The following is a 13376-nucleotide window of genomic DNA, read 5'->3' as shown; positions in this document are numbered from 1 at the left end:
AGCGTCAAGATTTGAACATCAACCCTGTTTGATTTTAAATTTAATTCCAATTGAATATAAACTTCAGTTGGTACTTAGATCCCCATGTTAATGAAATATATATTCAGGTTTACGATACAATATTACTTTATGTCTTGTCTGTTCATAAAAAGAACATCTGTCCCTTGATTATTTCCATCACACTGGACAAAATGTAAGTCACTTAGTGATCGCAGTTCGTAATGTGACATGGGAGCACATTTAGCTCCACTGAAAGAACTCACTTTGGAAAACTTCAAGTGTATGTTAAATGGGCGTCATTTCCAAACAGCTCATATTTCCATTGAAAATACAAGAATACGATACTTGATAATGTGTTTCAATTATATTTAATGCTAGCTCACACCTAATAGTAGCAAGCTAAAATATTACATTTTCTCAAAAAATTGAAAAAACATGATTTCCACAACAGTCATTCTCATCCATTTTTTTAGTTTCCATCATTTTGTGATGGATTTAAAGTAAGTGACAGAACACATTTTCTTTTGACAGGGAAATCCATAGCTCTCGCTGTCTTTAACACACTTGACAATATTTAAACAATCTATATGTACGTATGTTTTCTCATGTTGTGGTTAAGTTTTTTCTCTCTTTTTTTTTTATCTGAAATGAAACTGCAATAAACCAGTTAAGAGTCAACTGGGGCTGCAAATGCCTATTTATTCCATTGAGTTATCTGCCTATCAATTGATAAATCATTGCAGATATAGAGAGTCAGACATTAATAATAAAAGGCCAATGTCTTTTACAAGAGCCTAAATGTAAGAACAGATTTCTCTGTCAAATATCAGTTTGGTACTTCATTTATGACGCTGTAAAAGGAAGAACAGCAGCAACTTCTTACACATTCATCTTGCTGGAAAAATAAACAACATGCTTGATGAATGACTTTAATAATGATTACTTCATTAAATAACTAGATTTTCACTTAATGCACAATATCTGTTTGGCTGGTGTATACTGTAAAAGGTCTAAAATAATGGAGTTACATTGCATTTTGAAGTGTAAAAAGTGTCACTTGAGATTAGCTTTTGGTTGATGCCTACAGTACGTATTTTACATCATATTAAAGGTAGTATATCTAACTGATTGGATAACTTTAATGCATCCACTAACATAACTGATCATTCAATGCTCCGATAAACACGACCACTGAAAATTCACTTTAAACACATTAACACATAATTCCTGAGTGGTGGCTGTGAATGTTTTTACTTGATGGAGATAAGAGTACAGAAATGCAAGGCGGGGGTCTAAAAGTGAGAGGATGTGGGCAACCTATAGCTACGGGGGTCTAAGACTCGAGAGCACAGGGAACGAGACCACAGGATTCTTTGAAAACAGGAGATTTCAGGGGGCTTCAGAGCTGTTCTTTACGCACCCTTGAGCCCTTTGTTCGTCTCTGACGCTTCAAGTTAAAAGGTGACTGCTAAAAAGTTTGAAACCTATTTGAATTTTTCTACGTCTCTCATTAGGCAATTCTTTTAAAAGTTAAGAAATACAAGAAAAGACACTTACTTTACATCCACGTCATTGCAGGAATGTCGTAAGGCAGCAAGTTCTCAATCCTAGCCCCTCAAATGCCAACAGTTTGTCATTCCTCTTTGGCGTCTTGTTGAGATACACAAGTAGGCCATGATCATCTTTGAGAAACACAGTTTCTGACTTCAGTGTTTACATTAACTTCTCATCAGCAAAGCTTCAAAGAAATCCTACGACAAATTGAAACTTCTTCCAGTCCAACATATTTCCTAGATGACAATGTTAAATGTTCTGTAACTTCCCGCTTTTACAGTTCCCTATTCTATCTACACTGGGATCAAAATATTTTAAAGAGTGTTTTCGGCAACACTTAAAAGACACATTAGGAAGCTTCAATAACTATTATTATACAACAGCTGGTTCTGACCAAGTTATTTGATTGATAAATGGTTAATGGTACTCCAGGCGCTTTTACATCGCATGTCACACCTACCCATTCACACACTGATGTAGCAACGTAGCAGCAGGAGCAATTGGTGGTTAAGTGTCTTGTCCAAGGACACATCGGACATGTTGCAGCAGGAGCTGGGAATTGAACCCTCGACCTTCCGGTTGAGAGACAATGACTCCACCAACTGAGCCACAGCCGGTTGGACAAGAAGCATTCACTGAGGGCTGATATAGAGAACATCACTGGGACTTTACACTAAGCCAACTAAACCAGTTGAACACTACTGAAAAACTAATCGTCTGAATTCTGCCAAGTAATTTAACAGCAGACAGTGTTTGTCTTTATTGACTAAAGTTGCACCTCAGAGTCGCACAACAGAAGTCTTGTATTTCACTGGTTGCATGATACATTTAGTTTCAGATGTCCATGTGTTCGTATTTCATTGAAACAAATGTGTATTCCAGTAGATAGAGTGGAACTGTGGAGTTCTCTGGATAATGTGAAATGCTGCTGACGTATTATTCAGTTAAAAAGTATATTTCTAGAAAAAGTAATGGGAAATGATTAACTGATTCAGTAAATCTCACATTGAGATGACTGTAATTGATTGTTTCAGTACGTATTGTTAAATTTGATATGATTTGTGGAAAGAGAAAGTTAACACCAACAGGCTGGCCATGTGATTCTGTATTACAGTAACTTGCGTTGTTGTTAGAAAGGGTCAAGTAGAAGTTGTCTTCTTCCTGCTCCGGTTTGCAAGCGGACAGGGAGGTTTTATTTTTTTAGAAAAAAAGTGTATTTTGTATGTTGTGTTATTGTGTTGGAAATCATTTACTGAATTAAGCAAATAAACCAAGTATAAAATAAAATGAATTTCATTCATTTTGCCTAATATAACTTATACATGTCAAAGCTGTATTATCCTTATATTTACAAAATGTGTCATTTTTTAAGTCTTATTGGCATTGCTGCTTTGAGCCTTTCTATTTTGTCTTGTTTTTGTCACAAAGGTTAAAATACAATCGTCTCTGATATTAAACCAAACCTATTTTTTTCATAAACTATTCTTTTAAAACCTCAAACAAATAGGTTTTGAAGAATAGATGGACATCTGTCCAGGTCTGAATGGGTGTAGGGTCCATTTATGTTTTTGGCCAATTTAATGGCAACGTATCAAATCAATTTGAAAACACTTGGTTATCTTTGCTTTCTAGTAACGTTTTTTTTTTAACAAAGCACATTGTCATAATTCACAAGATAAGCAACAAAGATGATAGAAATGTCTGTTCGGTCATAAATATGGCCTGCAAAGCATTTGTAATTCAAAGAAAAACAAACCCAAACACATTATTTTTTAGGAATAGGTATGCATGCTGTGACAAAGAGAGGCTTATTGTTAGATTATTGTTAGAATTCCCTGATAAGAGCAACTCAACACAATTATATTGTTCAATGTACATTCGTGGGAGTCAACAAGGTTTTTAGAAATTGTAACACTGCAGCCACATTTTAATCCATGCATAGAACAGGAATTATGAAGTTTGTAAAGAGCTGTCCTCATTTCAACTTCTGCACCTGTCTGACCCCAAACATTTTAGGAGCTGGTTGGTTGTGCACATACATCCAAAACAAACAGAAGATGCACTGTGAAATAGGACAATGTCTTAGCACTCATCTTTTCTTTAAAAAAAAACTATTTGAAAAAGTGACACAATGTGAAAAACGCTCTTGCAGCAGTGCCTCTGAGTGAAAGTACACTAACTTTAAAAGGAACAAAATGCCTAAGCCTCTGTCATCTATTGGCTTTCATTGACTTTCCTGAGGCTCTAAGTGAAGCTAAACACTGCCTACCACAGGCTATAAAAGGGATCACAATCAAGCTATTGTGTCCCTTCCTGGAGGAAATGACAAAGAATAAAACATCATTTAACGGTGATGTGTTAAGAGGTCAGGAAGATCTTGATCATTTCAAGTGTTATGGAAGACAATGTGCCATCAAATAAAATAAAATATATTATACATGATAAGTGTCACAGTGAAAATAAAGCTATTATAGACGTGAATATTTGTGAGAACCAACATAACAAATAATCTAAATAATGATTCATTCATTCATTAGAAACACAAAGTGACTTACCATGGCTAGCCAGCTAGCAATCTATTGAGGACACTTGTGTGCTGCCAGCTCTAATGGAAACTGCATTGTTAACTGTATTACTAAATGTCATCTGTCAAACTTGGTCTTGTGAGTTTAACAGCCGAGAATAGAGTCATCCCACAGCTTCTCATCCTCTGTCCTACTGTCTACTTTCTCCTTTGTTTTCTTCTTCTCTTTCCTGTATTTGGGTTTGGCTTGCTCATACTGTCCACCATCCCCTTCCTCAACATTCATATCAGCATTCATATCCACTTCCCCTTCCTTTTTATTGTCATTCATGTCTTCTGGCATTAATTTGTCCATCTCTTTGCCCCCTCCCCCCTCCTCTTTAACGTCCTCCTCCAGGGATTTCTTTTCTCGTCTTCCCCTCTTGCCAGGACCTTTGATTTTTCTTCTTCTCCTCTCTTCCTCTGCATCTCCAGATTCCCTTCTTCTCCTCTCCACCGACTCCTTACCTTTTTCCTTCCTCCGTCGTTTTCTCCTCCTCTCTGCTATGTCTGAGTCCTTGTCCTTTGCCCTTCTGTCCATCTCCCTCCTGGAATTTCTAGCCTTCCTCTTTTCTCTGCGCTTGTATTCACTGTCATCACTGTCACTTGTACTGCTGCTATAAGAGGAGGAATATGAGGAGGAATATGATGATGAGCTGTTATACGAGGAAGAACTTGACTGCTTTCTGTGCCTCCTCCTTTTAACTGGCATACTAGAGATCAGTGCAGAGCCTGGGCCTGGGAAAACAGGAGGAGGGAAGTTGTAGTGCCAGCCCTCAGAGGGCCAGGAAGTGCCCTGATGTTGAGGACGCCACCTTTCACCTGGATTAAAACAACCTAGACGGGAGTGATGAGGAGGGTTAGAGCTGGGATGAAGGTTTGGCAATGGCTTATCCAGTTCTGAGATATCTCCCTTGTTAATTACTTCATCTTGTTCTTCTTCCTCATCCTCCTTTCGTTTATCAGCTGTTGCGAGGACTGGACTGTTCTTTGAGGTGATTCCACGAGCCCTCTGAACCTGTACATAATCAGAAAGTTCATCTGCAAATGTGCTGTAGACTTTTTGTTGGGAGTTGCAAAGGTAAACGACCTTCTTCTCCCTGTAGAGAAGAAAGAAAAAGGAGTCATAATCATTTTATGGAATAATTTGACTGATTCAGATGAAGCTTAACTCAGCTTTATCAGTGCTGTTCAACAAAGTCAAGGGCAGTGCAAAATGATGACATTGTGAGAGCAGTATAAATGATATCACAGAGTCCTGATCTGTTTTAACAAATGATTGATCGTACTTAGTCTGGTGCTTGTTCCCCTGCATGTGGGCCTGGTACATCTCCACAGAGTTAAATTGCATACTACACATGGAACACATCAGGGAGTTGTCTATGGACAATAGAAAGTGGAAGAGATGGTGAGGTGGGTTAAAACAGCTAAAGACCAAGATGAACAATTCAAACCACTCACATCTATTTCTTTGATTGATTTTTTTGTAGTGGTTCTAACTCATGTCAAAAATATTTTCATTTTTCACATTTTGTGGATTTCATCTCCAAATCTTTTTACAAACACATTTTACACAACCTGCAACTATAGATAAAAAGCAGATTAATAAAAAAACACTACAGGAGACCTGAAGTTGACATTTGAAGAAACAACTGCAAACAGTCATTAAGTTATTATTTAACACTCCCTGTAGATATATCTCACCCCACACCTCACCTACCTAATGACAGCTAACAACAGTAAACTTCCTCACAGGGCAAACGCATGCAAAGTCAATCATATAATGTGAAATAATGTGTGAAAACTTCTGTGTTCAATAAGAGATGTGGTAAATAATATCAGATGCAAATAATGAAGGTACACAATTAACATGAAAAGACACATGTACTTTTTATATTACAGTGTATCCTTGCAAATATCAGAGTATTTTTTGTACAGTGTATATTTCTTTTATTAATTTACAAATTAATTTTGTCAGATCGGACTTAAAGCGGTTTCCTTTTAACTGACGCTGTTTCCTCTTTTCTAGATCCTTGCTTGTGTTGTATTTACTCTCTGATGTCTGTCACTTAAATTCAAAGCGTCTGCTAAATGAATTGTAGAATTGTTGTAGACTTTTGCTTCTTTTTCATCTCTAATATTGCTCCTTTTTTTTTTTTTTTTATAACATTTTGTAAAGTTGACTCTAGGAGCAATGCAAGAAATGTCCAATCTAACTGTCCAAATGGAAATAACATCTATTGAAAACTGTTCCTGATACGACTAACTCTCGCCAACAGCACTTCTATTATCAGAGGGTTTTAAAGGGAACACCTACCTGCTATTCTCCTAACTTCATGCTCCCTCTGGTGAGATGAAATCCTTCTTGTCTGACAGGATTGCTGTTTCAAAATCATCTTTAAATTCCTTAATATCTTGTGTGTAAGTAAGATTAAACTGGTTTAATTTATCATCTTACTGTACATGCAAAATATAATGTGTCCTCCAAAGAACAAATCTTCCTCAAGAATTATTATTATGATTTTTACCTGCAATTCCAATATATTTCCCACTGGGTCACATGACATATGTATTACACTGCTTTGCTGAGAGGCAGAATCCTGTTTTACCTTGTTGGACATTGTCTCCGAGCTCTTGGAGCAGCTCCTGTCGGGCCTGGTTCCTCTGGTGTTTGCGTCCATTGTAGTGCTGTAAAGCCATCTGAGGATTGTTGAAGGAAGCATCACACAGGGCACAGTACTTGTTAGGGTCCTTCAGATCAACCTCTGTGCTGGGTGTAGCTGTGGTGGCTCTGGGGTCCAGGAGATGTTCCATATCACTACTTCCTGCTGATTTCTGGTTGGCATGATCATAATCCTGTGTCACACTTGGTAAAGTGCTCGACTCTGTGTACCTGTCTACAACAGCAATAAGACTTGAATCAATTGAAGTTCATTTGTGTTCCACTTTTTACACTTTATCACGTCAGTTTCTGTGTAGATCTTAAATTCACAGCTGTACATCACTTTTCCTTTACACAACTGTACCTGTGGGCTGAAGTCCTTTTTTCCCCAGATTTTTTGTGTGGACTTTTCCTTCATAGTGGGATCTAGCCACCACGGGGGAACTGAACACCATGTTACACAGCTCACAGAAACGATCCTTGTCAGTAGTCATGGTCTGCTGAAAAAAAAGGCATGAACAAGACTGACTTATTTTGAGAAGAATTTGTATATTTCCTTGCATAAATATGTACTCTGAAAAAAGCATCCCAAGTTCTACCACTGCTTGTACGAAGTTGAGACTGTTGCATCCATTCACTACACTCCCCACGTTCTTAGGGGGGGGGTCCATCTGTGCATCGCTCTCGTCATCATATTCTTTGTTAAGGATTTTGCTGGGTCATTAAAACGAGGACTCTTATTCTTGATATTACAAGAGGCTTTCAGTGCTTTTGGTTTGCTTTTTTTCAATTTTTTGACATTGCAGATCAATAATGCAAAAAAAAAAAAAGAATAAAGACAAGTGTAGAATGTCTAAAGGAGTGCTAACCTGGGACCCCGTGGAGTGTTTGTTCATCTTCTCAGCTCTCTTGGCCTGCAGGTACACCCGGAGTTTCTGAGCATGTTTCTTTCCCTGCAGTTGGAGGATAAAGGAGTTGTGATAAAAAAAGATCTTTAACCTGTGGAACAGTTCCATGATTAGTGCTTCAACAGCTGCACACACCTCGTAATGGGACAGCCTCTGCGATTCAAAGAGCAGCACAGCCTCACACACATGGCAGTAGTCATCAGTGAGAAGACCCTTTAGTAGCTCCTCTTCACTCCTGTCTCCCGAGTGGCTTAATGAACAGTCACCTGAACATTACACACAAAGAATTCAGAGGAAAATTAGTTAAGCCAGTTCACACTCAAACAACTTAAAAATGATGTCATTACATTCATTTGAAAAATCCTTTCGAAGTGATTTGGAAAAATATTCTCTCAAGAAGTAAAAAAAATTGAGATGTTTCACTTCTTGTTTTTCTAATCTGTATATAATGTAATAAAGTATTGGACAATAAATAACTTAAGTTCTACATCAGAGCTATACTCACTGTCTCTGTTGACAACACATACTGAAGGCAAGTTAAAAAACTATTAAGAAATAAGTTTGTTGAAAAAAAACAACAACTGCTCAATCAAATGTTCTGAATGTGATAAAAGTCCCCTGCGACAATCAAATCACCCCCCCCCCCCATGTTTCAACAATATATGTTGATAAAACAATGTACTGCAATGCAAAAGCCAGTCTTATGTGGATCAATATATTGTATTTAACATGTATCCAAAGTCTAACTACCCCCTAACTTTATAGAAATAAAACTATATAAATGTTTATGACCAAAGTATTTCTTGGGAAAGAGGTACAGAGATGTCCATCCATCATTACTTTTCATAAAATGCCAACATAGAAATTCCTAATTGATTTATTCCCTCTCCGTGTTCACCCCTGAAGAATTACTTTCATCAACACTTCTTAACATTTGTATAATGGATTGATTTCAATTAATCTTTATTTGCATAGCACCAAATCATCAAACGTTATCTCAAGACAAATGTTGGTATCAAATGATCTCTTTTAGCATTTCCACTCTGAAATACTGTATATTCTTTAACTGCAGTCATGCAATCACTGAATGTAGGAGAAGTTATTCACTTTGTCCTGATAGTTATTAATAAAGTACATCAGGTTCTGCTCTTCCTATTTGAAACATGATCTTTTAGGACTCAAAATTTTGAACTTTCTCTATAACAAATACTCATGACAGCACAACTGTTCAGGCCTGGACTTGTTTAGGTCTTTCTTTTGTTTTTCTGATCACTGAGTTTCATTTTAGAGACTGTGTTGACATGCAACTTAAACAATTAAAACATCATAAAAAAGGGTTGAATAAACTGAAAGGAATGTTAAAATGTTTCTTTGTATCCTTGCACTGCAGCGAAGATTACAAAACAACTTTTTAAAAACGATTTTAAGTTGTTTGTCACAGTTATTTTTTTGGATAAAAAATATTTTAAAGTCTCATCTGCAAATATACTCTTTTTTCTCTTTGAGTATGCAGAATGATTGTAAAAAAAATTTGTTAAGATAACATTTCTCAGATTAATCATCGACATCATCTTTTATTAATAGCCTCTCTCTCTCTCTCTATATATATATATAATAGAGAGAGACAGGAATCTGCTGTTAAACTAGGGATAAGAAAAAAGAGGAACTGAAATAAATGAATAAAGAGTAGACTAATAACTAAATCTCTGAGGCCCCACAACAGAGTAAACTAAGCATGCTTTCAAAATGTGTACGTCTCTGAATCCTCTTGTGTTATGAAATAAGACAAATAGCGTATACACGCCATTAATGCTCCAATAAAATAAGGCATTTCTAATTTAGTCTGCAAAGTCATACCTACGGGTCAAATGAACCAATGACTGCCATGGATAAATGAAATATAACCACTTTGACAAACAGTGCCCACAATATCCACGTCTGTAGCCTAGATACATTTCAAATATTATACTTACCAAATGATAATCTCAGTAGTGGTTAACAGGAGAACAGATATTTTACTTGAGCCTATATATTTTTTAATATGTATTATTTTCTATTCACTATTTCTATAGTATAGTATTTCTATAGCTGAACCAGTCCACCAAGGGACAGGTGATCATTCTGAAAGGTAGGCTGAATATGTTCAGTTTAATTGAGGAACAATACCAAAACTATTTTACAATACTCTATTTTTTAGACCTCCAAGCTTGTGTTTTGTGCCACTGGACTGCAGTAAACTGATAGACTTAATTTAGGATTTATTGTCATAATAAAGTCAAATTAATTTCGACAGCTTAAAAGTTTGTTTGGTGTACTTGTACCTGGCGAAACGACATATTAGCCAACGATAGAAAACTAGTTACTTTTACTAGGAACTACCTTATCTAATGGTATGTGGCTGATTTAAATGGCCAGCTGGCAGCGATGGTTGGGGACTGAGTTTGCGGAAATTAGCTCAAAGTATTTGTAACCAGCTAAACGCTCCCGGACCTGGGAGACGGATAACCCATTTACTCTGGATGACAGGAAGGGTGTGTTAGTAAACCACACCTTTGACGAGTCGGGACGCACGTATACAGACACGATAAAGGCCAATTTCTAACGTGACTAGCGTTAGAAACTCGACATTAGCATATTTAGCTAAGGAGTTAGCTTGCTCACTCGATGTGTGAGCTGGCTAGCCAGTTAGCCAAAAAGCTAACCTTGGTTTTGCAGGAAGGACACAAAACGAACAATGTTTCACGTTCTAGACAAAACTCACCTTCAACCTGGGCACTACCTATTTTAGTGTTTATTACTTTGTCAGCATCTGTCACAGAAGCCACATTAGGGGCACTAATAGTTTTATTTCGAGCGTCTGACTCCGCTAGAAGCGAAGTACAGACACTTTCGACGTCCATATTTTCCCTAGCTGTTTGGAGCATGCGCAGTGATGTCAGCGTATTTATAACCCGTCATCAGATAGACCAAGCAGAGGGTTTACAGTCTGTTTTATTTATTTTTTAAAAACGTAACATTTTAAGTTGTTCAATTATTGTCTGAAGATTGAGGCTGTAAACATACTTTAATTTTTATTTAATTCATTTTTCCTTTTTCACCTCTTTTGTTGATGATGATATCCTGGATGAAAAACTGAAAATAAACAGGAATAGCATACTTTGATACAAGACAAATGGGGTCTTCTTTTGACATCGAAATTTAAAACAAACTAACTAACTATACAATAATTTAAATCGTGTCATTATGTTGTTATTTTCAAGCATCCCAGTAAGCATAGTTTTCAATTCAGGGTTCACCCTCCCTTGATTCCTCTGTATGAAGCAATTTTAAATCCACCTCAAAGCTGAATTTTTTTTATCTAAGACCTAAGAAAAACGGGTCCACTCAGTATCATTTTTCACAATATATATTTTTTGTTACATCTATACAAATAAGTCTCTTTTCCCTCAATATCACTACACTACTGCGATATAGTTTTACACCATTTACATGAAAAAAAAAGTTCATATCAAAATAGATATTTTATTATTGGACATTATGGTTTAACATTTGCTTGCCACAAGAATACTTAATTTAATGCTTGAAAACAAATGAACTGATAAACAAGAAACTGACAAGATAAGTGAAACAAAATTCAGTTGTTAAACATCATGACAAGGACACTGAAGAAGAAGGTCCCTGGGTAGAAAAACAGTAAAGGGTGGAAAGCTGTCACTTCTTCTTCTGGAGCTCTCTGGCTAAAGCGTCCAGCTGCAAAGAAAGACGATACAAAAAGACTCACTTCACTCAATCAACTACATTTAGAGCTATTACATGGTAATCGTTATGCACAGTAAAGATATTGTGGAGAATGTTGAATGCTTGTACAACATGCATCTATGCAGCATTTTATATGGTAGCATTAGTTAATTTACAAGAATGTTTTTCAGAATACTCCTCCTCTGAGGTCTTAAGTAGCTGCATTCTCCTGCCTCGCACAGCTTGATCTCCTCTGAAATCTGAAAAACAGAACGAGTCAGAGTCTGAGAATTAAAGAACAGAAAACAAAAATATCTGAACACATACAAACAAACAATGATCCAAACCTCTGACGTGCTGAAAGAATCCAGGTCCCTTTTGCCTCCAGGGTACCAACCATGAGACCAGTGCTGGGCACTGGACAGCTGAGCCCCCACACATAGAAGCAGTCCAAGCAGCAAGACCAGCCGAGACGCACACATGGTATTCTCACCTGATGACAAAGGTGGACAATTAGCTCTGACAAAAAAAACAACTTATATATTTAAGCATTTAATATCTCATTTAGAAAACCAAATGTCAAAGCATTCCAATGTTAATTGAAGTTGCTGAAAATAACAGTCTTTGGTACAACTTGTGCACTGAATCTGAAAAGGCATCCTTTACTTTGCTAAGTAGAAAAACAATACAGACTATAGACCACATGGAGGGCATGGTCTGTCCCGTTTTTCCAGCATAAAGATAAACACTAGCACACAGAATTTATTTGCAATTTTCCTCCTTGTTAAAATGTTCTTTGGAATACAATTTTTGTAAATGCTTATTAACAATTAACCATCCATACAGATCTATCAATGATCCCATGATGGTATAATTAAGCCAAAGGCAAACATAGTACTCAGAACAAACATAAATCTACTGAATGATGAGACAAAAAAAAAAATCACAACTTTTTTAGCCTAAAAGGAAGATAAAAAAAAAAAAAATTCTCACTGAAATATTAATGCTTATATAAAAAAAATGTATTTTACAAGATAGCGCAGTAAAAAGTAATGTAGAGTTTAATTAAGATAGCGTCCTTACCTTTGTTTCAACTCTTTACCACTTTAAGTGTCTGTCAGCGCCCTTGCTTTTCTGTCGGTCAGTTTCTGAATTTAACTTGCACTTTCTCAAGTGTAATGAGAGATTCTGTTCAGCCTCCTCCTCCTCCTTAATATACCACTCTAAAAGGCCCCCCTCCCAAGAGACATTTCCATTATCATCCCCTTATTGCCCCCACCCATCACTGACCCCTTTGGTCTTTCTGTTCCCTGTGGTCAAATGAGGGGACTCTGGGGACAAGAGGTCCTGAAGACATGGACAATTCCAATTATCACCTGCAAACACCGCTGACACACCTGTGAAGCTCATCTGCTCATTACATCGTCCAAATCCACTTTTCAACAAAGCTACTCTGGCTGAATGACAGATTTAAGCCATTCAGTTAACAGTTTATTGATGAACATGAACTTTTTTGTATCGTACATTGCAGGACACTCAAAGTGGAGTGGACAATATCTTAAAAAGTGCCACTCACAGCATACAGCAGAGTGTAATTTAAACATAACTCATGAAAATGTTTACAGAGGAGGATCTTAAAATAAGCTATAAATGTGTAGATGACTTCTCGGCTCTGGCTTCTTCAGTCTGGGTCATGGGTCTTGATATTAAATGTATGGCTATAATAGGTTTACACAATATATTTTAGATCAAACAGTGGATGGTTTCCATTTCCTATTTTTGCACCGGTTGTGACCACATTGACCCTCCATGAACTCCCGACCCGGGTGACCCTTTAGTCAGGGGAAACACGGGGTCAGCCAATGACAAGCGGAACAAACATGGTGGATTCCTACCCACACCGTTGACAACATCCCTCTCAATTAAGGGAGGACAGGTATTTCCTTTTCAG

At 37.0% G+C, this 13376-nt stretch overlaps 2 protein-coding genes across 3 annotated transcripts; both read right to left on the bottom strand.

The window, feature by feature from the left end:
• Positions 1-2702: 2702 nt before the first annotated feature.
• On the bottom strand, positions 2703-10591 carry zmat1 (zinc finger matrin-type 1). Of its 2 annotated transcripts, none has more exons than XM_020647934.3 (7): positions 10449-10591; positions 7823-7953; positions 7649-7732; positions 7144-7279; positions 6727-7014; positions 5407-5497; positions 2703-5217 (listed from the first exon to the last, which is right to left on the bottom strand). In XM_020647934.3, exons 1-7 carry the CDS (start codon positions 10585-10587, stop codon positions 4224-4226), a joined length of 1863 nt encoding a protein of 620 aa, XP_020503590.3. In that variant the 5' UTR covers positions 10588-10591; the 3' UTR covers positions 2703-4223. The 2 variants fall into 2 exon arrangements, with proteins under 2 accessions (XP_020503590.3, XP_029135904.2); XM_029280071.2 differs by having other exon boundaries at positions 7144-7276.
• An 81-nt stretch (positions 10592-10672) lies between these two features.
• On the bottom strand, positions 10673-12649 carry gnrh2 (gonadotropin-releasing hormone 2). Its single transcript, XM_020647963.2, has 4 exons — positions 12509-12649; positions 11773-11918; positions 11602-11685; positions 10673-11437 (listed from the first exon to the last, which is right to left on the bottom strand). The coding sequence occupies exons 2-4, from the start codon at positions 11905-11907 to the stop codon at positions 11399-11401; spliced, it is 258 nt and encodes an 85-aa protein (XP_020503619.1). The 5' UTR covers positions 11908-11918; positions 12509-12649; the 3' UTR covers positions 10673-11398.
• Positions 12650-13376: the final 727 nt, after the last annotated feature.

Source organism: Labrus bergylta, chromosome 5 (assembly GCF_963930695.1).
Source record: "Labrus bergylta chromosome 5, fLabBer1.1, whole genome shotgun sequence".
NCBI lineage: Eukaryota > Metazoa > Chordata > Actinopteri > Labriformes > Labridae > Labrus > Labrus bergylta.
Note: the sequence above shows the minus strand (reverse complement) of the source record. Positions and strands in the feature narration are given on the sequence as shown.

What these genes read in the sequence shown, in the direction of transcription:
- zmat1 (XM_020647934.3), bottom strand. Translation starts at nt 10,587, where the DNA reads ATGGACGTCGAAAGTGTCTGTACTTCGCTTCTAGCGGAGTCAGACGCT. An exon ending in AAAAGGACTTCAGCCCACAG is followed by an intron (nt 7,015 to 7,143) that starts GTACAGTTGTGT and finishes TTGCTGTTGTAG; the next exon opens with ACAGGTACACAGAGTCGAGC. An exon ending in CGGAGACAATGTCCAACAAG is followed by an intron (nt 5,498 to 6,726) that starts GTAAAACAGGAT and finishes TATTGTCCATAG; the next exon opens with ACAACTCCCTGATGTGTTCC.
- gnrh2 (XM_020647963.2), bottom strand. Translation starts at nt 11,907, where the DNA reads ATGTGTGCGTCTCGGCTGGTCTTGCTGCTTGGACTGCTTCTATGTGTG. An exon ending in ATTCTTTCAGCACGTCAGAG is followed by an intron (nt 11,686 to 11,772) that starts GTTTGGATCATT and finishes TCTGTTTTTCAG; the next exon opens with ATTTCAGAGGAGATCAAGCT. An exon ending in GTATTCTGAAAAACATTCTT is followed by an intron (nt 11,438 to 11,601) that starts GTAAATTAACTA and finishes CTTTCTTTGCAG; the next exon opens with CTGGACGCTTTAGCCAGAGA.